Source organism: Mugil cephalus, chromosome 1 (genome assembly GCF_022458985.1).
Source record: "Mugil cephalus isolate CIBA_MC_2020 chromosome 1, CIBA_Mcephalus_1.1, whole genome shotgun sequence".
In the NCBI taxonomy this organism is placed as follows: Eukaryota; Metazoa; Chordata; class Actinopteri; order Mugiliformes; family Mugilidae; genus Mugil; species Mugil cephalus.
Window position 1 is genome coordinate 46,908,591 of NC_061770.1, and position 26,172 is coordinate 46,934,762.

General features: G+C 40.1%; 4 protein-coding genes across 9 annotated transcripts; 2 read left to right on the forward strand and 2 right to left on the reverse strand.

Moving 5' to 3' along the window:
* Positions 1-3,110: 3,110 nt before the first annotated feature.
* On the reverse strand, positions 3,111-9,078 carry LOC125012139 (ubiquitin carboxyl-terminal hydrolase 47-like). Of its 2 annotated transcripts, XM_047591895.1 has the most exons (12): positions 8,951-9,078; positions 7,810-7,927; positions 7,601-7,697; positions 6,989-7,104; positions 6,818-6,888; positions 5,773-5,895; positions 5,575-5,670; positions 5,363-5,491; positions 5,141-5,269; positions 5,018-5,058; positions 4,868-4,902; positions 3,111-4,030 (listed from the first exon to the last, which is right to left on the reverse strand). In XM_047591895.1, the coding sequence occupies exons 2-12, from the start codon at positions 7,889-7,891 to the stop codon at positions 3,231-3,233; spliced, it is 1,719 nt and encodes a 572-aa protein (XP_047447851.1). In that variant the 5' UTR covers positions 7,892-7,927; positions 8,951-9,078; the 3' UTR covers positions 3,111-3,230. The 2 variants fall into 2 exon arrangements, with proteins under 2 accessions (XP_047447851.1, XP_047447861.1); XM_047591905.1 differs by lacking the exon at positions 8,951-9,078 and having other exon boundaries at positions 5,141-5,266; positions 7,810-8,029.
* LOC125012182 lies at positions 8,980-12,661 on the forward strand. 3 transcript variants are annotated; one of them, XM_047591982.1, is made up of 5 exons: positions 8,980-9,238; positions 10,420-10,553; positions 10,710-10,810; positions 11,293-11,463; positions 11,687-12,661. In XM_047591982.1, exons 2-5 carry the CDS (start codon positions 10,457-10,459, stop codon positions 12,140-12,142), a joined length of 825 nt encoding a protein of 274 aa, XP_047447938.1. In that variant the 5' UTR covers positions 8,980-9,238; positions 10,420-10,456; the 3' UTR covers positions 12,143-12,661. The 3 variants fall into 3 exon arrangements, with proteins under 3 accessions (XP_047447938.1, XP_047447929.1, XP_047447946.1); XM_047591973.1 differs by having other exon boundaries at positions 8,984-9,238; positions 10,450-10,553; XM_047591990.1 differs by lacking the exon at positions 8,980-9,238 and adding an exon at positions 9,744-10,063 and having other exon boundaries at positions 10,450-10,553.
* A 141-nt stretch (positions 12,662-12,802) lies between these two features.
* On the forward strand, positions 12,803-17,495 carry LOC125012200. 2 transcript variants are annotated; one of them, XM_047592008.1, is made up of 5 exons: positions 12,803-13,196; positions 14,462-14,562; positions 14,720-14,850; positions 14,955-15,125; positions 16,172-17,495. In XM_047592008.1, exons 3-5 carry the CDS (start codon positions 14,785-14,787, stop codon positions 16,625-16,627), a joined length of 693 nt encoding a protein of 230 aa, XP_047447964.1. In that variant the 5' UTR covers positions 12,803-13,196; positions 14,462-14,562; positions 14,720-14,784; the 3' UTR covers positions 16,628-17,495. The 2 variants fall into 2 exon arrangements, with proteins under 2 accessions (XP_047447964.1, XP_047447958.1); XM_047592002.1 differs by having other exon boundaries at positions 14,756-14,850.
* A 90-nt stretch (positions 17,496-17,585) lies between these two features.
* On the reverse strand, positions 17,586-23,926 carry LOC125012154 (ubiquitin carboxyl-terminal hydrolase 47-like). 2 transcript variants are annotated; one of them, XM_047591931.1, is made up of 12 exons: positions 23,071-23,926; positions 22,809-22,903; positions 21,342-21,445; positions 21,133-21,232; positions 20,446-20,558; positions 20,284-20,354; positions 20,078-20,203; positions 19,213-19,308; positions 19,008-19,136; positions 18,791-18,919; positions 18,648-18,685; positions 17,586-17,896 (listed from the first exon to the last, which is right to left on the reverse strand). In XM_047591931.1, the coding sequence occupies exons 3-12, from the start codon at positions 21,418-21,420 to the stop codon at positions 17,611-17,613; spliced, it is 1,167 nt and encodes a 388-aa protein (XP_047447887.1). In that variant the 5' UTR covers positions 21,421-21,445; positions 22,809-22,903; positions 23,071-23,926; the 3' UTR covers positions 17,586-17,610. The 2 variants fall into 2 exon arrangements, with proteins under 2 accessions (XP_047447887.1, XP_047447895.1); XM_047591939.1 differs by having other exon boundaries at positions 17,586-17,786; positions 17,865-17,896; positions 22,809-23,924.
* Positions 23,927-26,172: the final 2,246 nt, after the last annotated feature.

Here is a 26,172-nt window from a genome sequence, read left to right on the forward strand (position 1 = left end):
ATATAAAATCTTAAAAGAACCAAAGACAGGGTCAGGAATCAATGCTGTGCATTTTAAAACGTACCTTTCCTGTACATGAGGAGGTAAGCTGTACGAGACCTGTTTTGAGGAGGGAACATGTAAAGACTTTATCAGTTTGAGAAACATGTATAACATCACATTACAGGAAGGCATCAAACACCCTCATCTGTGGTGACACAAAGAAAGTATTTACCTCAGGGATTCTTCTTGAGTCCTGAATGGCTGTCGACTGGTGGTTAACAGGGTGGTTAACCACAGCGTAGAGCTCATACGTGCACTGCTGAAGGGAGGGCAGTAAAACAAAGCCATCACATTAAAAGTAAATAAATAAATAGTGTTCATTTAAAACAAGTGGCTGCTGTGCAGTGTATGAAATACCTCCATGGACAAAGCTTGTGGCACATCAGCTTTGCAATAGACTTTGACGTAACGCTGCCAATGGTAATCAAAGGTAAATCTCTTCAGCAGGAGGGTCAGGACATCTGGATTTTATATAACGGTCAAATTTATCTACATGTCATTTAAGAATCTAAGTCTAATTATACTTGATATAATAAATCAACTTTAATAAAACAGATAAAAACAACAGAATGGATCAAAAGACACAAACAAGATGAGACAGATGTTTGTAAAAAGGCTTTAATATCCAGTCAGAAAAAATAAAACAAAAATCTGTCCCTTTTCACCTGCATACATAGTGGTACACTTTTAGTTTGATGATGTGTTACTGTCAAAATGCTCTGGTTTCATATCACAGTCCAGACAGTTTGGTGTTTGGTATGAAAACTAAAACGTCAACACTAACATATTAAATACTTCTTAAAGCAGATTTGAGGTGTGTGCAAATCATGTCATCAAACTGACTGAAAATGTTGCTGGTAGAGCAACAAAACACCTGATCACATGCTTCAAACAACAAAGTCCTGCAACACAGAAACATTGGAAGATGGTTTTAAAAATGTAATTATTTATTCCTGTGTTAATGTGTTTCACAACAGCAGCAGGTTCCTGGATTATTATTACACAACAATCACCCAAATGAATGTGTTTCTGTCCAAGCCAACATGTTCACACTAACTTTCCTGTGACTGTTCTTCAGTGGGAGGACCTGCTCTGTTCACAGGGGTTAGGTTGAGATGACTTCAGATAACTGTTTGAGGTCTTATGTCACTGATGAGTGGATTTGATCCGTTATTAAAAGCTTTAAAGATCAGAGAGCTGTTCCATGCTTTGGTTTTTATCTCCTTTGTCACCCATCCCACCATCGACCCTATCAGGAAGAGGTCCTCCGTCCCCGTGCACTTTAGGAACTACCAATATCTGAGACCTGTGTTTTATTCCATATTTACACAGTGGAGCGGATTCTTCATCCAGACATTTATCAGCAAAGAGAAGCCGTATATCATCTGACAGAGAGAGAGAGTTAGTTAGTTAACTGTGTTTGAACATAAACAGAATGAATCTCATGATTCCTAGAATATGACGAGTGTGTAGTATCTCATTGATGAACTCTTCTATATGACACATTATAAACGTAACAGTTTTACCTCTGCCCCTATGACAGTGGCATGTTGTGTTAATGTATTTATTTTCTTAGAGGGAGCCAAATTAGACACAAACTCTAATCTATATGCTATCGTGGGGGAAGGGGGTGGAGGGTGTGAACAACACATTCATTAATATTTCTGAACATTTTGCTGTGAACACCTCTGTACTTTAAACCCGACAGTTTGTGGTGGAAGTAAATGCAAAACAGTTTTGTACTCTGTGTCATAACACTTCTCTCTCTCTTTCTATGTGTCTTTACCTCCACTGTACTTAGGATACCTCTGAGCTATCTTCTCCTTCAGCTGCAGCACTGTCATGTTCTTCATCTGCTCCTCGGTGTTGCAGAGATCAAGCATCTTATCCCCCTGATAATCAAGAACCACGACCGTGTAGATCTTCTCCATTCTGCGCTGTTGTTGTTGATGTGAGCCACTTGCTGGGCTCCTTCCAAGTAACGTGAGACAGAGTTAACGTGGTTGAGCGATTCAGAATGAATCTCACAAATATCATGAAGACAACTGTACAGTATCTCAATGATGAACTCTTCTGTGTGACCCATTATCTGTATAAACGTAATGATTTCACCTGTCAACTTACGTCTTTTGCATCTCCTCCTTCAGCTGCTGCACCGTGACGCTCTTGAACTGTTCCTCGGTTCCCAGGTCGATCGTACGTTTTCACATTTATATTCATGAACTTGGACTAGGCAGGTTTTCACGAGTTTCTGATGTTGTAGATTACTCCTATTCGCTGACCATCCCTTTTGTTTCGCTGATAGTTAATGTAACCAGAGGCCGTTGTTGAAGAGGGTTGAAGATATTTTCGGTTTCAGCTTCAACAAAATAGAAACAGGAGCAGCTTAAAACAAGAGCCGAGTGAATGTCTCTTCATACAGGACTATTTTTGTAGCGGTGAAGGAACAGAAACGTTAAGATTAAAAATAAACAGTAGTATTAATAGCTACGTGAATCGAGCTGGGACTAAACGTGCGGATATCTGATAGGTACTCTAGCGCCCTCTAAAGAAATAACAAGGAACAGGATGAGAGTATCTCCCCAGTTCACTTTGGTTACACGTCAAAGCCTCGAAAGTCTGTAGTTCAACATGGACCTGCCTACAAATGTTCCTCTGCAGAGACAGTGTCTTGTTTGTCTGTTCAGGGCCACCGTCGACACGCTCCCAGGAAAATGAAAACAAACAAACAACATAAAAAAAAAACCTATTACAGCTGATTATGTAAAATGAAATATATTTATGATTGTGCTGTTTCTAATAGATCTCATTTAATCCTATCCCAGGGAGAATGAAAACAAATGAAAATCGAACTCCTCTATGAAAATGACTTGTAAAACTATGAATAATAATAATGTTCCTGCGTGTTTTCTATGTATGACTCATGTCAGCAGTCTTCCTCTTGTAAAAAAAAAAAAAAAAAATCTCAGATAATACTGTGGAGAAAAACAAACCACTTTCATGTCAGCATACATTAACAGTTCTGACATAATGTCTAATTGTATGTGGCAGAAATAGTTTGTCAGAAATGTTATTAATGATATAACAGACAGGGAACATGGAGAGAAACCAACCAACATTTATAATTGTGTTTTTAAAAAAGAAGCTCAACACAAAGTTAAACCAGTGTGGTTCATTGTTTTATTTCTTTACCTCCATGGTGGTCTCCCTGATCTGTCTTCACACCTTTTAGCTTCACTTTTCTTACTCAAACGTTCTGTCTTTATCACAGTTTGTGTGTCATGCTGTGTTTTCACCTTGTTTCTATTTAAGGTGCTTGATCTTCTGATCATATCTTGTGAGTGTATCCTCTCAGTGGGTCGGTTCATTCCAGACTGACTGTGTGAGCGTCTTGAAGCAGAGTCACTCATATCACTGACACCAGCCTCTTTTCTTAGTTTTAGACTCTCTCCTTTTAACTCTGGGTGAACTGTTTCTCTCACGCTGCCACCATTGATCTTTACTCCAGTCTTTGTGCCGGTGGCGTCCTGTGTTTTACAGAAAGCACCGTTCATCCTTGGTCTTTTTGTTTTGGTGTTATGGTTTTCCTGCTGTGTTCTAAAATTCACTGCAAGGGTCCCTTCACTGCTGAGATGACGCTTGTTGTGCTTTGAGTTTGTACAGAGGTGCTGACCATTCGTCACATGATAGTTTCCGTTAAACTGCGTCTTTGAAACATGTAATTTTTGCGTTTGCGTTCTGAAACTGTCTCCATCTGCTTCATTGTCCATTAGAGGAAACGTTTTGTTCTGCTGAAGACCATCTGGTTCTACAAAACAAGCTGCATCAACGAGGTTCTTCTTTAATGTTTCCCCTCCTATACGACCTCTGATCTGCAGTTGAGCCTCTTTGTCTTTGCCGGTGTCCTGACTTCTTTCAGCTTCTATATCTGAATGTGCACTATGAGCGTCCTGGTCTCTTCCATCATCTTGTTCCAGTTCTTTTCTCACTTTAAGAGAAACAGAAATGGTTATTAATAACAAAGGAGTGTTTCAGAGGAGCTAAGGCTGATGCTTTCACCACATCTGATTCTCACAGCTCCTATATCAGCCTTATGAGGAAAAAAAAGAGGAACATGAGAAACAAGGAGAACAAAAGACACTGAAAGATAGATGCATATAAAGCAAGGAGAGAGAGAAGAGGAGGACTATGTCTGAACTCATTCATTCATTTGAGCATTTCATTAGAATAAAACACCGCTCATGGTGAAGGATTGTGGTGGCTCTTTTTGGTTCACACTTCTGTAATGGATGCTGTCGTATGCATTAGTACATGTGCACTGGTGTCGCCACCTATCGTTGCCACTAAAACTCTAGTCCAGGGGTGTCAAACATATGGCCCCCGGGCCACAATCAGCCCACCAGAGGGCCTGATCTGGCCTCGCAACATGCAAAAATGAACTTATTATTCTTATTTCGTTTACAGCAGAGGTTTCACTGTTTAGTCAGAGTCGTGCACGTAACACAACACTGAGCAGAACAGCAAATGGCAACAATGTACTGAAATCACACTCTGTGGTTTTAAAGAAATTTCCAATTGTTAATAAACTGTTTTAAAAAAGGATAATTGCGGCTGGAACTGAGCAGCTCATGTTGAAGTTGTGACAAGAGTTATTTTTACTGAAATCACACAAAATAGAAAAGAACAGATCTGATGCAGAAGCATAAATCTGGCTTTAAGCTCCTGACCAACTTCATATTGAAGGAGAAAGTAAAGTTTGGGATATAAAATCTTAAAAGAACCAAAGACAGGGTCAGAAATCAATGCTGTGCATTTTAAAACGTACCTTTCCTGTACATGAGGAGGTAAGCTGTACAAGACCTGTTTTGAGGAGGGAACATGTAAAGACTTTATCAGTTTGAGAAACATGTATAACATCACATTACAGGAAGGCATCAAACACCCTCATCTGTGGTGACACAAAGAAAGTATTTACCTCAGGGATTCTTCTTGAGTCCTGAATGGCTGTCGACTGAGCTGCAGAAAACAACAGAATCTAAACAATTAACTTCATGGTAACGCTTGTATGTACAGTGTGTATGTAGAAAAGTCTCCTTACATTTTTAACAGTGTCGTCGTTGAAGTAATACCAGTGGCCATTTTCAAAAGATTTGATGTGGGCGGTGTAATGTCCTCCTGATAGAGTACCACGGTGGTTAACCACAGCGTAGAGCTCATACGTGCACTGCTGAAGGGAGTGCAATAAAACAAAGCCATCACATTTTGTGATAGTATTAGTGTTAATTTAAAACAACTGGCTGCTGTGCAGTGTATGAAATACCTCCATGTACAGAGTTTGTGGCACATCAGCTTTGCAATGGACTTTGACGTAACACTGCCGATGGTAATCAAAGGTAAATCTCTTCAGCAGGAGGGTCAGGACATCTGGATTTTGTGTTAACTCCGGTTTCTAGGCCACAAAATGTAAATCATTTTGTGAACTGTAGTCAACTAATACAATGAAAACTTGAAGAGATCAAATTTATGACTCACAATGTATGCATTTTGCTTTTTATCACAGTGGCTGCAGTACACCTGATTGTCCCCGTGGAATATCTGTTTCTTGAAGAAATCCTTCAGTCCTTGTCCCTGAAAAGATAGATTTACTTTAATGCAGGTTCTTTTCTCTCCTAATATGTTTTTATGTGTTTTTAATTTAGTATTTTTTCTCATTAAAGGAAGAAAAGGTACCACGTCGAAGGTCTGGTGATCTGATTCTACCGCAAGTGGCAGAATCCAAAAAGAGCTCCTGGAACCATTCTTCTTGTAGCAACCATGGCATGTGGTTTTATGATTCAGCTCCCCCTTGAATACCTAGGCACAAAGGTACAGTTATTAGTCTGCAGACAGGTAAGTAGAAACACAGTACAACAAACTCTATGGGCTCCAAGGTCCCAGCATGGAGCTGTGTTCGGTGCTATTGGACCATCTGTGTGTGCTGTCAGTTCTTTGGTTGCAGAAAAGACTGAACAAACTATTTCTTTGTAGTGGTGGAACCAACTTTTAATGTGTAGCTCAGTTTTTGCATTTTGTCTGACAAACCCTTGTGTCCGTTTACTTTCCAGTTCAAGACAACCTTTCAAAAAATCAGCGTCGTCACCCTGGAGGTGATGAGCGATTAGTTTGATGGGGAACTTCATACACGCGAGTCTCAGTAGCCCCCACGTTGTCTGTGGATTCTGGGTAACTGTAATTTCTCAGTACAATTTACAAAGATTAATAAACGTTTAAGTCCAGTAAATGAACCAGGAGATTCAAAATCTTTAGAAGCATCTGTGACCTTAGTGGTGTCCTGCACTGTTGCCACCAGCAGAGGTCAGCTGTGTATGATTGTTGGCACCTTTGCGACTAGCTGTAACTCTTTCAGCTTCACTTAGACTTCGATTTACACTTACAGACCGTAATGATCAACGAGGGAAGCTACTTTATCACCGTAGTTTTGTTGCACATAAAAGTAAACGCTCATAAAAACCACAAGAAAGATAAAATGAAGTATTATCTAGTAAAATAAAATAAACAGTGTAATCAAAAACTGTACAGAATTAGCATTAGCATCTTCCCCACTTCCCCTTTGAGTGGAGAAGTGGGGAAGAAAACTACTTCCACTGGACACAGGATCATTTGTGAGTTTTAAGTCGCATCGAAGTTACGAGAGTAAACCATCCATTCAGCCACAGCACATTTGTTTCTTTTAAATCTCACTTTGTCCCCTGAAAATGACAATGTGTATTCGTACCTTTGAAGCTTCAGGATTTATCCAACACAAGATCCTTTCAAAATACTCGGCAGCATCACGTTGCTCGTACACTGAAAGTAAGGGGCAGAGGACAAGGAAAATAATAAATCTGTGCATTATATTTCGTTCATGCACCTACAGCAGCAGTGAAGTGTCTCAAGTCAAACATACAATTTGTGATCCCAAGTCTTTCTGTGATGTCGTGCGTTTTGGTTTTCCTCTTCTCTAAATCATTAAACAGTTTTCTCAGCTGTCCATCTATGGTTGTTGAATCTTCAATGCAGCATCTGTGGCACAATGAGAAACATGTGTGACTATTAAGTCCTGCAATTTACAACAATAATATGTTCAAGCCCCTTCTTCTCCTTTCTTTTTTCAAATCAGTCACTGACATCCAACATATATTTCAGTAAATTTAATTTGTGATTTGCAAATGATTGCATCGTATTTTTAATCATATTTCACACAGCATCCTGACGTTTCAGGACACAGAGTTGAATAACTGTGCATAGTACAGGTAAATGTATGAATTCTTATTCACAACTAAATAAGTGATTAATGCTTTTGATTGAGAAAGGGCTTGGCTAACTACTTTCCTCTTGCATCAGGTCTCGGCTAAAATAAACTTACTGTCTGTATAAATGAAAAAGGTTTAATGCAAATCTTGGCAACAAACTTCTTAGATTGTTCCTTTAATATGGATAATATAAATTATAGACATAAATTCAATAAATTTCCATTTGATGGGATCTAAAAACATCAAGCAAAGCTGAAGTTTCAAACCTTATCACGGCCTCTCTGAAGTCACTGGTCATGAAAAGCACCTGAAGCACGCTGTTCAAATAGCACGTAAAACCTGGACTGTCCAGTCCATGGTAATCTAAAGACACAACACTGACGTGAGTCAACACAAATGTCACATCCTCATCAACATATCACTCAGACATGTATGATCCACATGCTTTAAGTGGTTTTATTTTGTGATGACTCACCTGAGAGGGTTAGCTCTTCTAGTCTCTCTCTTAATTTATCAACAATGTGATGATTCTTAGTGATTCTCGTGAAGGCTTTCATATTTATATTTGGACTTTTCTTCCATCCGATTTCATCCTGTTGGAGGACAGTGGATCCAGCTAAAGTCAGGTTAGGAACATTTACATTTAATTAAAGAAACACACATACAGAAAAGATTGTGAGTGTACCCTGGGTTTTAATGACAAACAGGTGAAGAAATGCACTGATGAGTCACAGCATTATGACCACCTTCTTAATATTGTGTAGGTCTCCCTTGTGCCTCCAAAACAAGTGTGGCTCAATGGACATGGGCCTTCTGAGGGTGTCCTGTGGTGCCTGGTAACACATTGTTGGTGGGGGCCTTTGGGTCCTATGGTTATAGGGACCTTTCTGGATTATCACAAGATGGTCGACGTTATTTACTTCTCCTGTCCAGTCATAATGTTGTGGCTGATCAGTGTGCATTCCACTTTAAAATGAAATGTTACGCTCCTGAAGATGATTATGAAGAGGAAAATAAGAACTCAGTAACATAAAAATATTCTGAGTCATTTTGAAAAATGTGCACTTTTTCTTGACACTTTCTGCTACTTCTTGTCGTTGTCTTAGTCTGTTTTCTATGTATGCGCTAGAAAGCCATTTAGTAGTTTGCTATTAATAAAGCTGAGGCGCACCTTTGTATTGGTGGATGGTCGGTGTAGCCTATTGCAGTAAAACAACTTCCCCCACCACCACTATCTAAATATTCAGAATCAGCTCTGTTCAGCCATGCATGCAGACAGGTATGAGGATTTCTGTACATACACAGGCACATATAACTAACAACAACGAAAAAAACTTGAGGGGTTTTCAGTCATAACAAACTATAGTAATTTTACGATCTGACCAACACGCAGAAGGAGGGCCATGAACGCAGCAACTATGTTTGGGGGTGTTATGGAAACCCTCCGTGAAACCACCGCCTCCACCGCGATTTTAGAAAACAACGAGTCGATCGACACGGCAGTAAACTCACAAAAACCTGCCACGTGCACAATGCAACTTTCAACTTCTGATAACGCACACGATGAATAGATTTTTGTAACGGTGTGTAGTAAAATGGGAGGGTTGAACACTCACCGCGCTGCTCCCGATCCGCAGGACTCGAGAAGTCTTTCACTTTCGTTAGCAGTCAAAGGAGGAAGTGCGACGGAGAATTCGCACATAACAGGGGCTAACACTGGAAATCAAGCACAATCTCCTGAGACTTTTCACCAAAATATCGAAGTATCGAGATTAAGGCAACGATTCCTCCGGAGGTCTAGATAATTAGGTTAGGTTAGGTGTGTCTGTCTTGTTCCGGTCGGGCGCAGGAACAGAAAGAGAGGAAGACTAAAAAACTGCAATAATACAAGCTGTGACTTCAAGGTAAGATATAATACTTCTCCTTTGAAATGAATTCATAATATGTGTCATCTCTGCTCCTAAAATAATTGCAGCGCCAGATAATAATATTCTTAAAATAGGGCATAGATATGGCTTTGAAATCCTCTTATAACAGTGGGATCTTAGAGAAAGTGTTAAAATGAGCATTTTGTAAAACGCTGCCTCGATATTCTCGTGAATAAGATTTAAAATAAATAAATAAACAAAGTGTTACACTGTAAATCCAGGCCATGTGGGGCCGTCCAGAAATTCCCAGAGTGAATCATTATGTCATTATGATGCTGGTATGAGAGAGGTTTTCAAACTGTCAGCTCAGCTCAGATCTGGACACAAACATGTGCAGCCCTGTGCATTTGATTTAAAACCTTACTCGTTATTTCAGAAGCCTTTAAATGACAAGCAGCCTGCCTTGTGCCTTCTACTCAAAGTGGCTTCTGTCTAGCTGCCCCACCATAAAGATAAAGCTTCATGGAGAGGTGGTGAAATGGTTTCCGCCCCCACCGCGTCCTTGACCTGACTGACTTGTTGAGTCACCCGGTAATCCCCTTTCTCAGTTGTCTACTGCTGGAACCGTTCCACGGTCAAGTAGCAGCTGCCCTGATCTATGCTAGACTCCAGACAAGTCCCAGACACAAACAGGAAGCAGACATAAAGTTAGAGAGGCCAGGCTGACATGGTTTGGACATGTCCAGAGGAGGGACGTTGAATGTATTGGTTGAAGGACGCTAAGGCGAGATGGAAGCAGATGATTCGCTGCGGCGACCCCTGAAGGCAACAGCGGAAAGGAAAGAAGAGTTTTCTAAAAATGTAAACCAATATAGGCTAATAATGGGACTAAAGCTAGCTGGCTCAGTTTTCTTTGGTATGAAAGTAAACAGTGATAGTTGTCTTTATACAAGGGCTTTTAATCGATCTCCAAATATGTAGAGAAATATAGGTAAAAAGGGGTTATGAAATGCCTCCATGGTAACATTATACTTCCTGTTTATGTCCCTTAAAGCTCCCACGTTATGGGTACTGTTCCAAAACTTAAAGAATACTTATGTTCCAAATCAAAGTGGGACAAAGGACAACAGTGGGGGTTATATAATTTATTAAATCAACTAATTTCTTCTTTCCTCTGAAAACTACGTTGATGTTTTGACATAAATGTCATCTTCTAGTATTCACAGCAACAGATTTATCTTTCACAGAATCACAATGAGCGCTCACAGATGGGAGGAGGAGGAGAAGTCCTACGACCCACTCGATGCCACCCTGACGCTTGTCAACAGGAGCAACGACCTGGATCCGTTGTGTGAGTCATTACGTTTTCCTTTGAGCATATAGACAGAATAAAGTTACAAACGAGGGCGGTTCTAGCTGTCCCGCTGTGATTCTGACCTTATTTCAGACTAACACTACACGTTTACCTTCCGTTTACCAAACCTTCCCTTCCTCTCGCCCACCCCAGCTTCAGATGATGAGGACAGCTCTCTCAAAGCAGAGATGTCCTGCGGCCACGCCGTCACCCCTGAGTCACTAACACAGTATTGTCGCAGCCAGCTGGACCAGGTATGTGACGCTGGAGACAGTGAGTTTACACTGTGAGATAAATGGCGGAAAAGATTTGAAAAAAAGTTCTGATAATACACGTGGTAGATTAAGCAGATAAAATGGAAACTAAGAAACTTAAAATGTCTCCCGCCCGAAAGATCATTTATTAATAAGAGAACTAGACAACAGGTGGAGTTGCAGTGGGATGAGTTCTTTGTGGTACGCGGACGTGAAAATGTAAGGTGAACCCATCCATTTAGTTAGTTATACCAATTTGTTCCGATTTACCCTTCTCTATACTTGAAAAAATTTAGGTTGAATAACAAATAAGACAATGTGTTGTAAAAATAAATATGCTGTGTGATGAAATAACCCTTATTGATGTGAAGCAATCTAAAATAATAAAGAATGAGTTACCAAAAGAAACGTCTCAAGAGTGTAGCTGCAGAATAATGTGTAATTTGTAAGCCATAAGCCACTGTTGTCTTTGTTGTTTTAAGGGGAATTACCAATTCAGATGTCCTGCACTATTAGAGGATGACAGCCTGTGTAATGAAGAGTGGTCGTATCGAGAGGTGCGCAGGCTGGCTGATCTGAACGTTGAGGAAATGCAGTACTTTGAAGAGACCATTGCCCGCCTGGCTGCTTCAAAGTACTCCGAGGTTCAGTCGGTAAGTGAATGGTGCTTTATGTACAGTGTATAAAGTGCCATTACATCTGCAGGTGTCTATGACGATTTATTTTATAATGTGAAGACCTGGAGTGAACACAGACACATACTCAGCTAATGACATGGTTCATCATTAACACTGACTTTTCAAACCCACCTAATTCGGTGGATCGATTTTTTGAATCTCGTCGGTCTCTTTTCTAAACCATTCTGTCCCTGTTCAGTGCCCACAGTGCAAAACGAGCGTGGAGAGGAAGGATCTGTCCAACCTGTGCGTCCAGTGCGTCATATGCAGAGCTGATCAGAGGAAGAGCCACCAGTTCTGCTGGCAGTGTTTGAGGCCGTGGAAAGGTCCAGGCCCTCGATCGGACCGCTGCGGCAACGATGGCTGCACCAACCAGGACCTCAGGCTTCTCAGGACCTGCAAGGACATCGTCCTCCCTCAGGTGCAAGGGGTCAACGCCTGTCCCTCCATCCGGGCCTGTCCCACCTGTGGTCTGAAGGTGGAGCACGACAAGACAGGCTGCAAGAACATCATCTGTCCTCGCTGCCAGGTTGAGTTCTGCTTTGTGTGTCTGAAGCTGACCCCTGAGTGCCTGAAGACCAGCACTCACTTCATGCCCTGCAGTGACGGTGTGGCTCCCAGGCAAACATCCATCCCTGTGTGGCACAGAAACTAAACACAAGCTATGTCCGAAAGTGTAGAGCTACAGTTCCTCGTACAAATGAGTTGCATTTAAAAAGTGAATCTACACAAGAAATGTTAAATAGCAATAACTGTGGAAATTAATGAAAATTAGTTATTAGTGCAGATGTTTCTTTAAGGTTGTACTCAAAATGTGGACATATGTCACATGCTTACCTATATAGTCTATGAGGTGTTGGGTTAATTGAAAAGAAAAGATAATATCTTCCACATCAGCACACAGAAAAAATCTAAATGAAAGTGGAGAGAAAGAATATCTCCAACCTGAGTGCCAAGGTTGATCAGCTCTGTAATGATCATTGAGTAAAACCAAGTGTTTCTGGTATGTGACTTTATAAACTTAATAAACATGTCGTAGCATTATTTGTGTTGGTTGGGTGTTTCATGTTACAAATATATTTAGTAGTGATGTCCATCACACACAATGTTTGTGAAACTTTCAATGAAGTTGATCCTCTGTTCCTTAATAAAATGATGAATGCAAGACCTTTAACTGGGACTGAATGTTTGTTGTTCTGTCAATGAGAAAGTATAATCTAAGATTAAATGTTCAATCAAACCATATATATATTATTTATTTTTGACCAAGTAGAAAGGGTGGGACATTGAACGCGTGCGTTTCGGATGAAAGTAGCCTCTCAGTATCCCTCCCCTTTACCTTTACAATAAGTTAACAATACACTCACGAACGACCCACTATAGCTTTAGAGTTCCAGTAACACGCCAACTAAAAAAAGGATGGGAGGGGCAAACACGACACGGTGTACGTTTACGGTCTTTTGCATTCTTTCGCTTTCGGTAAGGCGATCAGGCTTTAACAAAAACAAAAAACACGCACAGAAAAGAGGCAACGGAAGACGCGCAGCAGAAAAGGCACGTGCCCTCTAGACTATTCCCCAGAGTATTTATTATTGAATCTAAGCGAAATATTTGGACAGAATATTAAGTCCAGCAGTGACTTCCTCGGTTGAGAGCAACAATACATAGGAAGTCCTCAAAACTACAGGAACACAAGCTGCGTCGCTAAGGTAAGATCTAATTCTTATAAAACTTCTGTGGACGCATTTTTTAAGTATTATCACAGCAGACAGCCACGGTTTAGAGTGATGCACTGACATCGTGAAAAAAAAAATAACGTTATGATGTCATCTTGTTCGATATAGACTTCACGAATACAAAATTAAAGGAATAACGCAGTGGGCAAAACGTGACTTCATATGTGTCCAAGGAAACTTAAAGGGGCTTAAATTAGCTTATAAAACAGACACGACCACAATCAAATAGACAAAAACAGCAGGGAAGTGTAACACCAAAAAAAAAGGGGAAAGAAAGAAAGAAAGAAAGAAAGAAAGAAAGAAAGAAAGAAAGAAAGAAAGAAAGAAAACTGTTAAACTGAATGAGCTGTCCAGTTTCGGTGTGTATAAGTAGGTCTGTTTTCAGTGCTCCACTAAGAGCTAGACGCCCTGGGATAAAGGTCACCTTCCTTCACTCATACTCAAGAAACATAATACTGGAGGGGAGGGAACGATAACATATGGCAGAACTATCAAAAAATTATCACCTCTTTAAGTTTTCTTTGGTATTAAAGTATAGTTAGGATAGTTGTCTCTTAGCCACTGGTATGTTGTAAACAGGATATGCAGATTGTCAGATTCAGCTACTTTTAATTGTTATATGGTAAAACATTAAGCTAAAAACTAACTCACTGCCTCCATGTCACCATTATACTCCATCTTTACACCTTTTATATTACACAAAGTATGGGTAATATCAAGAATCCTTAAAGTTTTGAAATCCTTCCTACAGTATAATGTGGGGGTCCAAAGAATGGGTGGTACACGGACTCATGTGTCACATATAAATGCACTTTAGGAGGTGTTCAACAGGGGGTCCACGACCCCTAGGGGGTCCGCAGAGGTACTGCAGGGGGTGGTGTTAGTTTCTTTAAATACACATAAACAAGGGATAAACAGAAGGGATAGCATAATATTGAAGGCAAAATGATAATATAGGCCGAGTTTAATATAGAACACATATACAGTAGTAGGTAGGGGGTTCCTACTTAATCAGTTTGGGGTCCTTGGCTTGAAATGTTGAAGACCCGTGTTCTACGGTATCAAGCAAACCCAGAGGTAGTTTTTTTTTTATATATATACAGGGGCGTTATCTAATTCAGCATACTTTAATGTTTTTCCAAAAGTGTTATTGGTGGGGAAAAAGCTTAGCTTCCCCAGCTTTACAGACCGACTCCATGGAAAGATTACATTGTTTATGGCACATTTTTCTTTCGCAGAATCAAAATGAACTTTCAAGAAGAGGAAGAGGATGAGAAGGACTACGACCCGCTTGATACCACCCTGAAATTTGTCGACAGGAATGATGAAGTGGATCAGTGTGCGTGAGATTCTTTTTTCTTTCTTTATCTGAGCATAAAAAAATGTTATGTAAAAATGTGTTGCAACAGGGAAGGTTTCAGCTGTTACACTGCTGTTTGGATTTGAACTGTTTTGAAAATTTCACGTTCGGTCTCTGTCATCTGTATAAATTGCAGTTGCATAGCTGATATATTTGCTGTTGACCACCTCAGACACAGATGAACGCTATCTCAGAGCAGAGATGTCCTGCGGCCACGCTGTCACTGCTGAATCGCTGACAAACTGGTGTCGGAGCCAGCTGGACCAGGTATCTTGAAGGCAGTTTTTGTGTGAGTTTAAGTTTTGTCGTGAGTGGGACAGAAATCTAAAAATTCTTAAGTCATTCCGTTCTCCTCTTTGTTTCTTTTCAAGGGGGAATACATATTCAGATGTCCTGCTTTGGTCGAAGGTACCAAACTGTGCAACAAAGAGCTGCCGTACCGAGAGGTTCGCAGACTGGCGAATCTGACTGTTGAAGAAATGAAGCACTTTGAGGAGACCATGGGCCGCCTGACTGCTACAGAAAACTGCAAGGTTCAGACAGTAAGTGGTTTTGGCAGCTCCTTGAATTTTTGATTTCGATAGACACTACCGGTCAAAAGTTTTAGAACAGCACACAGTATCCTCTCAGCCAGCATGTCCATGTGGGACCCATAAGGGTTAAGTGGGCTGCAGATAAGGGTCCCAAGTGGGTTTGTCTGCAGCTTCCATGGTGACCCCACCTGCGTTTGCCCATATGGGCATCAAGTAGGTTCTGACCAGGTTTCAGGTGGGGCCCAACTTGCTGAGTTGCACAGGACCCATGTAGACCTCATATCTTTGCCCACATGGGCACGAAGGGGGATCAGACTGGACCTTAAATGGGCCCTTTTTATGCCTAAGCCCACTTAGCCCACTCACATCTCTTATGGGGCTCATACAGCCAGCCCACATGGGTTTCACATGGGGGGCACATGTACCTCAAACCACATGGGACCTGCAAAATTTACCCAGTTCAACTCCATGCCCACTCAGTACCCACATAGCCCATATTTCACCCTTGTGGGCCCCACATGGACATGCTGGCTGGGCTCTGGTATAGCTGGTCAGGGCGTCATCCTACAGCAAGATAATGCCCCAAAACTCTAGTCCAAGCTCTACCAGAACTACCTCAGGATAAAAACAAGATGGAAAGCTTGAAAGCAAGGAGTGGAGCATGTCTCCATGGCCCAGTCTCTAGACTTTAACCCCATGGAGCTGGTTTGTGATGAACTGGACAGAAGAGTGAAAGAAAACCTCCCTACAAGTGACACACATTTCTGGGAACTTCTGCAACAAAATTGGGAAGAACTCCAAAGATGGTTACTTTGATGAGTCGAAAATATGAGATAGATTTTTTATATACTGATTCCATGATTATTATTACATTTATTTTTTAACTTCAGTTGTTTATTTGGTCTACGCTTTCATTAAAATCAGACATTAAACTACAGATATATTGGAGTGTTCTAAAACTTTTGACCAGTAGTGTATATAGAACTAAATCCAAACTACTCATTTTTAAATATGGATGTTTCCTCCTAAAGTCTTTCTTTGTGTTTCCCCTCAAGTGCCAACAGTGCCAGACAAACATGGAGAGGAAGGATCTGTCCAACCTGTGCGTCCAGTGCGTCGTATGTAGAGCGGATCGGAAGGAGACCTACCTGTTCTGCTGGCAGTGCTTGAAGCCGTGGAAAGGTCCAGCCCCTCGATCTGACCGCTGCGGCAACGACGGCTGCGTCAACAGGGACCTGGAAGTTCTCCAGACATGCAACTCTGTCAGTCTACCCCAGGTAAAGGGCGTCACCAGCTGCCCCTCTGTCCAGGTCTGCCCCAAATGTGGCATCAGGGTGGAACATAACCGAAAGAACTGCAAAAGTATTCATTGTCCTCGGTGCCGTGTGGAATTCTGTTTTGTCTGCCTGAAACTAAAGGTTGAATGTTACAAGACCAGTTCACCGTACGGCATGTGTAGTAGTGGCGTCGCTCCCAGGCAGACCTCCATCCCTGTGTGGAAGAAAACATGAGGACAAGGGCCTCGTCTTTATTTCATGCACAATTTAAGATGTTTCAGGTATACTTCTAAATAACAGCCACACAAATAATTTGATAGAGATTGATACGACACTATAACTAAAACTTTGATATTCGCTATATAAACAACACATTTGTGCTATGTGACCTAGTATCCAAAGCCGCTAATGTTCTTTTTGCACAATCCCTGAATGATATTTGATCGGTGAGTATTAATCATCAGAACGTAGCATACAAAATGGGACGTAGCATACCCATCATCAGTGTGACTGTGGCTAAAATTACAGAAATATCAGCATCATGAGCTCTTTAATCAGTTTCATAAAAAATAGAAGTCTGAATTTTAAAATCTAACAACTAAGAGAACATAAACCTGATCTCAAGTGTAGCTATTTAAACTTTATACAATAATAAAGGGGGCTAGTTAGCCCTGATGCCTCCCAGTGAGAAGGTCTGGGCTCAGGTCCCAGAAAGGTTCGGGCCTTCCTGGGTGGAGTTTGCATGTTCTCCCTGTGTCTGTGTAGGTTTTCTCTGGGTACTCTGGTCTCCTCCCACCTCCAGAGACATGCTCGTTAGGTTAATTGGTGACTCTAAATTGACCCTAAGTGTGAGTGAGAGTGGTTGTTTGTCTCAGCTGGGATAGACTCCAGCAACCCCCGTGACCCTAGTGAGGGTCAGCAGCAATAGAGGATGAGATGAGATTAAACAATAACGAAATAATTAAAACAGATTATGAGACGATCTTTATTGTTGTAAAAGTATTGTAAAAGAAATTTGAATTAAATCATGTGGTCTCTTTTATTTTAAATTAACAATTGAATGATCATTGTCACCTTGTTCAATAAACACAAAAGCAAAGTTCATTGTTCATTCAGTATTTACTATTTTTATCTACACACATGTTCACATATTACAGTTGTATTATCACCTAGTTGCAATAATTACATTTCTGAATCCACGAGGAGTACGTGCTGTATCAGGTTTTGTTGACTTGCGTCACTACAATGGGCACAATTATAATCACTGCAGCCAGAAAAAGAGTTACACCAATCACAAGGGGCTTCTTCAGGATGTCACATCTGTTCCTGCGAGGCGTCACTATGACAGCCCCCTCCTCATCGTGTTCTTCCGTTACTTTGTCTGTCTCACAAGCTTGGCACATGAAGCGACACGTTAAGGAATCATTAATCAGAGTTGCACGCTTAGGTTCAGTAATTGCTTGGTACTTACCTCTGTACATGAGCAGGTATGCCGTATGGGATCTGTTTGCACAGAACGACAAAGATTTGAGAGCACAAGATGTGAGTGAACGCTTCTGGGCGGAACATGTCTCAGGCTAAATCACTGCAAGGACCATTTAGTGGAAATGGAGCGTTTCATCGCATTTTATGATCAATGGAGACCGATGGCTGAATTTACGATCTGCTTTTTATTCTGGTTTTGCTGTATCTAAAATTATACACCGATCAGCCACAACATTAAAACCATAGACAGGAGAAGTAAATAACATTAACCATCTGGTGACAAGTAAATGTTCGGCTGGGAACCGTTCAGAACTGGCATTCATGCGGATGTTACTTAGACATGTAGCACCCACCCAGACCAGACCTGACACCCCCACCCCAAAGCAGTGACACTCCTAGATGCCAGCATCTATCCTCAACAGGAAAAAAAAAAAACATGAAGAACAGCACAAGGCGTTGACCTGGCCTCCAAATTCACGAGATCCCAAACTGATCAAGTATCTGTGGGATGATCCACAGAGACCCCACCTCAACCCATAGGACCCAAAGACCCCCTCTAACAACATCCTGTTACCAGACACCACAGGACACCCTCAGAAGACCCATGTCCATTATCGGATGAGTAACAACTGGAGGCACAAAGGAGACCTACACAATATTAGAAAGGTGGTCGTAATGTTATGCCTGATCGGTGTATATACATGATGAGACTAAAATTGGGAGACTATTTTTTCAGCGATGTAAGACTTGATAAACAAGAAGTACGTACTTGTATGTCATGGTGTTTTCAAATGGCTGTTCATGCACCTGTACCACAAACAAAAAAAGAACATTAAACAACAGCCCTTTAAAGGTTTCTTTTAGCTTTTTTTGAGTTAGACATAACGACTGATATGATAAGACGACCCTCACCTTCCTCACTTCAGTGTCATCACAGTCGTACCAGGCGTTGTCCTTTTTAGACAGAACGGTGGCTGTGTAATGCCCACCCCTCAGGCTGCCTATGTGATTCACTATCCCATACAGGGTGTACTTCTTGTCCTGCGACGGACATTAGCACAGAGTCACATGTATGAAAGGGTTTTGAAATCAAACATCCACGACACACCACTCAAAGTTAATCCCTTGCCTTTATCTGTAATGTGCGTGGGATGTCCACACAGCAGTTTGATTTGAAATGTGACATGGTCTGGATGTCAAAGTCAAATCTCTTGAGGAGTATAGTCAAAACGTGAGGAAATGCCACCATCTCACATCCCTGCATTTGACAAGGAAAACGATTAAGCATTGAGAACGAGCACATTGCAAGTTACGGGTTGTGTTTCAAAACTCACGCTGGTCGTCGCTGTCTTCGCTTGGCAGTCGTTACAGAACACCTGGTTGTCTCCGCTGTGTGACTTTGGTTGGAAATGTCTTTCAAAGCCTTTCTCCTGCAGAAATACAAATGTGTGGTGTTCACACACCAGGTACAGACTCATGTGTCAGAGTTTGAACTTAGCTACTAGAAAGCACCCAAATCAGCCCTGATCAAAGTACTGCTATAAACTGGAGTCACTAAACCACAATTTCTTTTTTTCTTTTTTTAATTACCTCCAAATTCTGTTTTGTAAGTTGAACTTTGTTTATTTTATTATTTTATGTTAGATACGCTGCATTAATGAGGGTTGTGGGAGGTCGGGGTGGATGGATGGGTGCTACAGTGTAGCAGATGTTTTGTAATTGCTGATATGTGTGTTATTTTTCTGGTTTGCTGCCAGTTAACCAGGCTCCACATCATGCTAGGTGCCTGTGACCGACTTAGTACTAGCATCAGTGGGGGAACTTGTGTAATTTGTAATAATTGCAGAGTTTGCCTATTATGCAAATCAGCCATGCCTCCACTGGAAGCAGTGGAGAGCAGTGGAGCTTTGACATTTTACCCTTCCCAGGTAGTACGATTCATGAATACTGTTGAATACAACATTGTAAGTTGTTGCGTCCACCTACATTAGCTACATAAGATTAGCTGCATTTGTTGGAGGTTGGGGTGGATGGATGGGTTGGACACTTCTCGTTTCTCAAGTCTTTTAATCAAACTGAACATCGCCATATCGTCCTCACTGTAGGACAAGGTCACATGGCCTCAGTCCAGTCCTCCCCTCTTATTTGAATAAATACAATCCAATAAGAAAATACGTGCTTTCATTGTCTGCTGCTTACCACGCTGTAGGCTGTATCATCCTTTTCTCCAAGAGACAGCGGAAGCGTCCAGAAAGGATTCGTCTCTTCGATGATGCTGTGGTCTTTGGAGCATTTTGTTGTGCACATCAGCGCCCCCTCGAACACCTTAACATGAGAAATATCTAAACACAACATTCAGACTGCTTGGTTTGATATGTTCACCACAAACTGTGTTAAGTGCTCACCTGTGAGACATCTGGGCTGACATGACGTAAAATCCTCTCCAGGCATTCAGCAGCATCACGTTGTTGACTAACTAGCAAAACATATAGACATTTAAATTCTACATTATTCTTTGACATTATTCTCCTCTGTAGTATTTGCGTGCAGCTTAGTGTCCAACGTACCATTGTCAATCTCCAAACACCTGGTGAGGTCTTTTGTTTCACATGACGTTTCTTTCAAATTGTCAAAGATGCTTCTTAGCTGTTGATCTGTGGAGTTTGATCCGGGATCCAACCTTTAGGGGGGAAAAGAGTTGCTTCTCACTTAATATTGACTGCACTACACAACATGTTTTAATGTTTTACTGAGCTTTAAATCTACAACACAGGTCTTCAACAGGGGGTCTGTAGGGGAGGACAAAATCTTTGCGTGATTACACATTTTTAATAAAAAAAAAATGTAATTGCCCCCCACAAATTTAGATTTCTTTAAATACACATTAGCATGAATCCAACATATTTGAGTAAAGGGATAATTGCACCAGGCCAAGTTTAATATAGAACACGTATAGTAGGTAGGGGGTTCCTACTTAATCTCTCATCAGTTTGTGGATCAATGGCCTGAAAAACATTGAACACATTAAAGTAACTCCATCAGTTGTATGTGTCTGTTTACAGTTTTCACTCTGTTGACCAAACACAGTCAACAGAGTGTGATGTAGGTACCAGGATTTGACAAGGAAAATAAATGTGTGAAGAGAAACAAGAGGCTACATCTCTGGTTCTACTGCATTTGTTTTGAAGCTTTTTATGTTATGCAATGTTTACCTGATAATTATTACTGACGTCAGATGTAAGTGAACGTCATACCTGTCATGGATCTCAGACGTCATGAAGAGACCTTGCACGACGCTGTTGAGATAACATGTGGCTCCCTGATTGATCAAGCCACAATGGTGTTTCTGAGAGGCTTTAAAAAGACGACGCAGTGTTAGACACTTCCTCTGCTCATTTATAGATGAATGTGCAAAAAACATTAGCAGCCACAGGGATGATATTATGGATAATGTTAACCTCACCTGCATCTTTGTTGCGACGTTTTTTCATCTCCTGTCCTGTCCCCCTTTCTTCCATGGGTCGTTTTCTGGAGCTGCTCATTTTTCTTTCTTATATGAGATGCGCCCTGGGGATATTTTTTAATTTCAGTGAATTTTTGTCAATTCAAAAGAACAATTCAAATCATTACAGTCACACAACTTGTTACTCATCTATGAACTGTTGCATATGTCAGCGCCCTGAGGTCCATTTTTTTCAAATTTCAGTATTACTTTTATCACCCATCTATGCCCCATCTATCTGCATCAACGTACAGCATCCTCTCTTTTTTGTATATATATATATATCTCATGCAGACTAGTGTTAGAACCACTGCCAGGTCATCATAAAACTAAATGTTAACTAAACATTTCCTGTAAACATCTTACATCTAGACCACAGGTGTCAAACATAAGGCCAGCAGGCCAAGAGCGGTCCACCAGAGGGTCAAATCCGGCCCGCTGCATGAATTTGCATAATGTGAATTACTTTTTTTAATTAAACGTTACATTCTCCTAATTTGTGTGTTCATCTTTACACTAACACAAATGAAAAAAAAAAAAGTCTGAAGCTTTTAGGCTGTTGTTCTGTTATGCTGATGGTCTGTCCCGCTTCAGATCAAATTGGGCTGTCCCCAACTAAAATGACAGGCCTGTTCTAGACTGTCACTAAGAAAATAATTAAATACCACTACTGCAGTTCATAGTCAAAGCCAGGACGGCATGTAGACTAGTTCAAGAGTTTTGTGTAGACTGACTCTTAAATATTAGCAAGTAAGGAAGTGAACTCTTAGCTATTATATAGTATTAGATTCAGAATATTTTTTCTTTTATAATTATTTAATTTTGACAAAAATCTCAGTGATCTCCAAATCATCTTCAGCCTGAACACTGTTTATGCTACGTGCACTTAAAATGTTTTGCACCCCCTAAACTGCCTTTCATTGCTCAGTAACTGTACATGTGTAATGACAATAAAGTTCAGTCTGATCCAATCTAACTTCTCTATAAATACCCTAGTTGTGGTCTTGTTGTGTGTCCACCATAAATTCACATATATGATACAAATTATTTTATCTTTAGCAGCAGGTCCTGTCTGAATCACTGGTTCACGTGCCCTGGCACTGTACACAGGACTGACAACGGTTAAAGTTTTAACAGAAAAATGGGCACTTTTAGTGGCACATGAAGGTAAGACCACAATATTTAAGATAACATAAGAAGAATCAGGCAATATTAGCACTGAGCTAAAAAGGTTTTTTTTTTCTGATATGTGAAACTGCACTTTATTTCTAGTCTATTAGTTTAGCTTTCTTTTTTTAAATTAGTGAAAGAAATAATGAGACAGTTAAAGAAAGGGAAAACACAGGATGTAACTACCTTCAAAATAAAGCTTTGAATTAACTTAAAACAACTGATGAGAAAGATTGAAAGAAAGTGGATAGTACTTACACAGCGCAGTGATCACTCAATGAAAGCAGTAATGTTTGGGAAGGACATGTCGATCCTGTTTTCACTGTTGTCTGACAGGTCACAAGGTTTACCAACTGAAGGAAAGGAAATGTAAAATGTTCATGATTTAACCTGAGTAGCTCACATTATTATCATTATTTAAATTAAATTTCACAGTGGATGCAAAAAGTCTTCCGTAGCTCCAGCAATAAAAAATAAAAAATGCATTACTCTGATTTTAAGTCTAAATAACAATACTTACAGAACTCTAAATTGTCACACCAACATTTTTAGCCCACAGATGGCTAAATATTTGCCTCAATTCTTTACATAAATAAACAATGAAAAAGAAGAAAGGTTCCAAAAGTAAATCATAAAACATAAATAAATAATCCGAAGTCCGTTCTCAGCAGAATGAGTTAGCTTTTCTAAAGCCTTGTTTTTCAGGGAAGTGGATGATGTAGAAAAACGACATTCTTTGTCTGTTGGCCTTTTCTCTACAACTGTATTAGTCTGGTAAACTGTAATGCTGCAGTTATTTGTCATGATTGACAATGAAAGGAGATGGCCCACATCCAGATCCACAAAAGGAAACAGTAAAAAAAGAAAGAAAGAAAGAAAAAGAAAAACTTCGAGATGGGAGTGTAACAAAATGCAATGCAAGGTTTAGGCAGATCCAAATATAAGTCCAACAATATAAGGCCAGATAAATCCAAAAGGGTAGCAAAAGTGTTAAAAAACATATACTCCGGAGATTCAAGGAAGAAGGTGTTAAACAGGTGAGTCAACATGCAGGAAACAGAGGCAGGAGAGCAAACAGGAAGTGAAGCAAAATGCAACACTTGAAGAAAGTAGGTTTCAAAATAAAATATTAAAGTGGCAGGAAAAATAATAAAATAAATAAAACATGACAATATTAGTAGGAAGATAGATAGAAGCACAGATAGAAGAAAATGGAAACAGAATTTAGGACAGCAAGCAGTGAGAGAACATCTTAATTAGACCCCAACTAGAAGCTTCATTGCTAAGGACATTTTAAGTCTAACTGTAAATACGGAGAGGGGAGATTAAGTCTGTATTGTATATCCTAAAGTTCAAGTGTTTTACTCTTGACAAAACTATAATTAGAGTATTTAAAAGTGCAACTAATGGATCATAAAATGCTTAAATTTTTAGCCACTTCATTCCCAGAGCCCCGTGTACAGGGGATCTGTTTCAGATCTGTGCGCTACAAACACATTATAATGTAAACCATTCCGAACATGTAATACACCAAAATGACGGGGAGAAACTCATCTAAAAGCTTCTAACAGGCATTGCCACCTGAACGAAAAACAAATAGAATTTCAAGCAATTATGGGAATGTGATGAAAACAGGAATACAGCGACCTTCTCATTTAATTAACCTCTAAATTTCGAGATAGGCGCACAAATGTGCTGCACAAATGTACCATGTGAAAGCAGAGCTCCTGCTGATTACAACTATGTCTATCTTTTCACTGTGCAACAAAAACTCAGAGAGCTAGAAACCAAAGAGTCGCAAAAATAACATTTGCTAAATCATAAAGTATGTCTTACTTTTGCTGTTTTGTGATTAAAAGTTATAGTCCAGCTCCAATGCTAATGGCTTCTCCTATGACTCTGTCAGTTTGAAATGAATCATGATGCTCCTGTTTGTTTACAAGAAGAGGAAGAGGCCTCTAGGTTGGAAAGTAGGTTCGTTGACCATGTGTGATCTTTGTGTTTACTTCGCTCTGGATCATCATTGGTGGTTGCTACAGTAAATTTGGCCATGGCTTTCAATTCTCTAGACTCTGACTGGCCAATAGAGGTGTCAACCACTAAAATTGAACAATCAGTTGTCGAGAAATTCTCCTTTGAGTTTCACTGAAGGCCTCCTTTTATACACGATCTGGGTGAATGAGTCAGACTGGTTGTATTTGTATTTACTGATGTATCAGTGAAACCAAAGTTGTACCTGAGAAAGGTCAAATGATGCCAAAACATGACAAAACAGTGTATTAAAAATAAATAATCATGTAACACTAAATTATTTTTAACCATTACATAACCTACCTGACTGGATTTCAAACGTTCCTGGTTGATGACTCCTCTCGGTGAAATGTTCCACTGAGTGGCATTATCAATGTGAAGTGCCCAACAGATTTAACCTGGGTAATCCCCTGTCTCAGAATTCGTGGAAGATGCAGTCTGTCTCCATTAATCTGTGCATTGACAGTGGAACCCCCGGCCCAAAAATATCCAACTGAAGCCTTTAATGAAATGATAACCTTTAAAAAAAACATGACAATGGCAACTATTTTTCTTTTGTTTTAGATATATCAGTAAATAATTACTTGTCTTCACATAATTCAATGAACAGCAAAAGCAATGAAAACTAAGTTTATTCCTAACATTTCACAGTTTGTCTAAAAAGAGTATGATATTTTTATTGTCGCTAATATTGACGGCTAATTTTTCTGAATCCATGAAACGTAATTAGTCTTTCTTTTCATGTCATTTTTTCTTCACAACCCTGATCAGGCATAACATTATGACCACTTGAACCCTTGTGACAATTCAGTGTTCTGCTGAGAGACCTTTGGGCCGGGCATTCATTTATTTTTGTTACTTAGACATGTAGCACCCACCTAGACCAGACCAGACACCCCCACCCATAGCGATGACACTCCTTTATGGCAGCAGGATGCAGCCTGACACAGACACACACAGAGAAACAGTTTAGGAACAACAACAACAACAAAAAACATGAAAAGCAGCACAAGGGGATCTTTGGGATCATTAGATCCCAAAGTGATCCACAGAGGCCCCTCAACTCATAAGACCCAAAGGCCCCCGCTAACAAACTTCTGTTCCCAGCAGTGATTCCAGTAACGTTTTTCTCTAATCTCACCACTTTGTTTCTGCACAATGTAACTCATAAAGTAACTTGTAATCTAACTTAGTTACTTTTAAAACCAAGTAAATAGTAAAGTAGCTACGTTACTTTTTAAAGGAGTAATCAGTAATTCGCAATCAGATCTGAAAACTCACAGTGGCTGCCTTTGTTTTTGTTTTGTACTTGCTACACTATATCTTGTTGTCTCCACTGTGTGACTTGGCTTTGAGTGGAAATAACTTTCAAAACTAATAACTGCTTGTATATTGTTATCCTTGTCAACTTTTTTTCTGCACTTAGAACTAAGTCATATCTCATTAAAACGTATTTATTTTCATGATTACTTCCAATAAGAAAATATGTGCATTACTCTGATCATTGCATCATGCTTTACTCCAAAACAATCTTAATATACACCATAAATCTACACAAACACAGTCTTATAACACAATTTCCATTGATTTA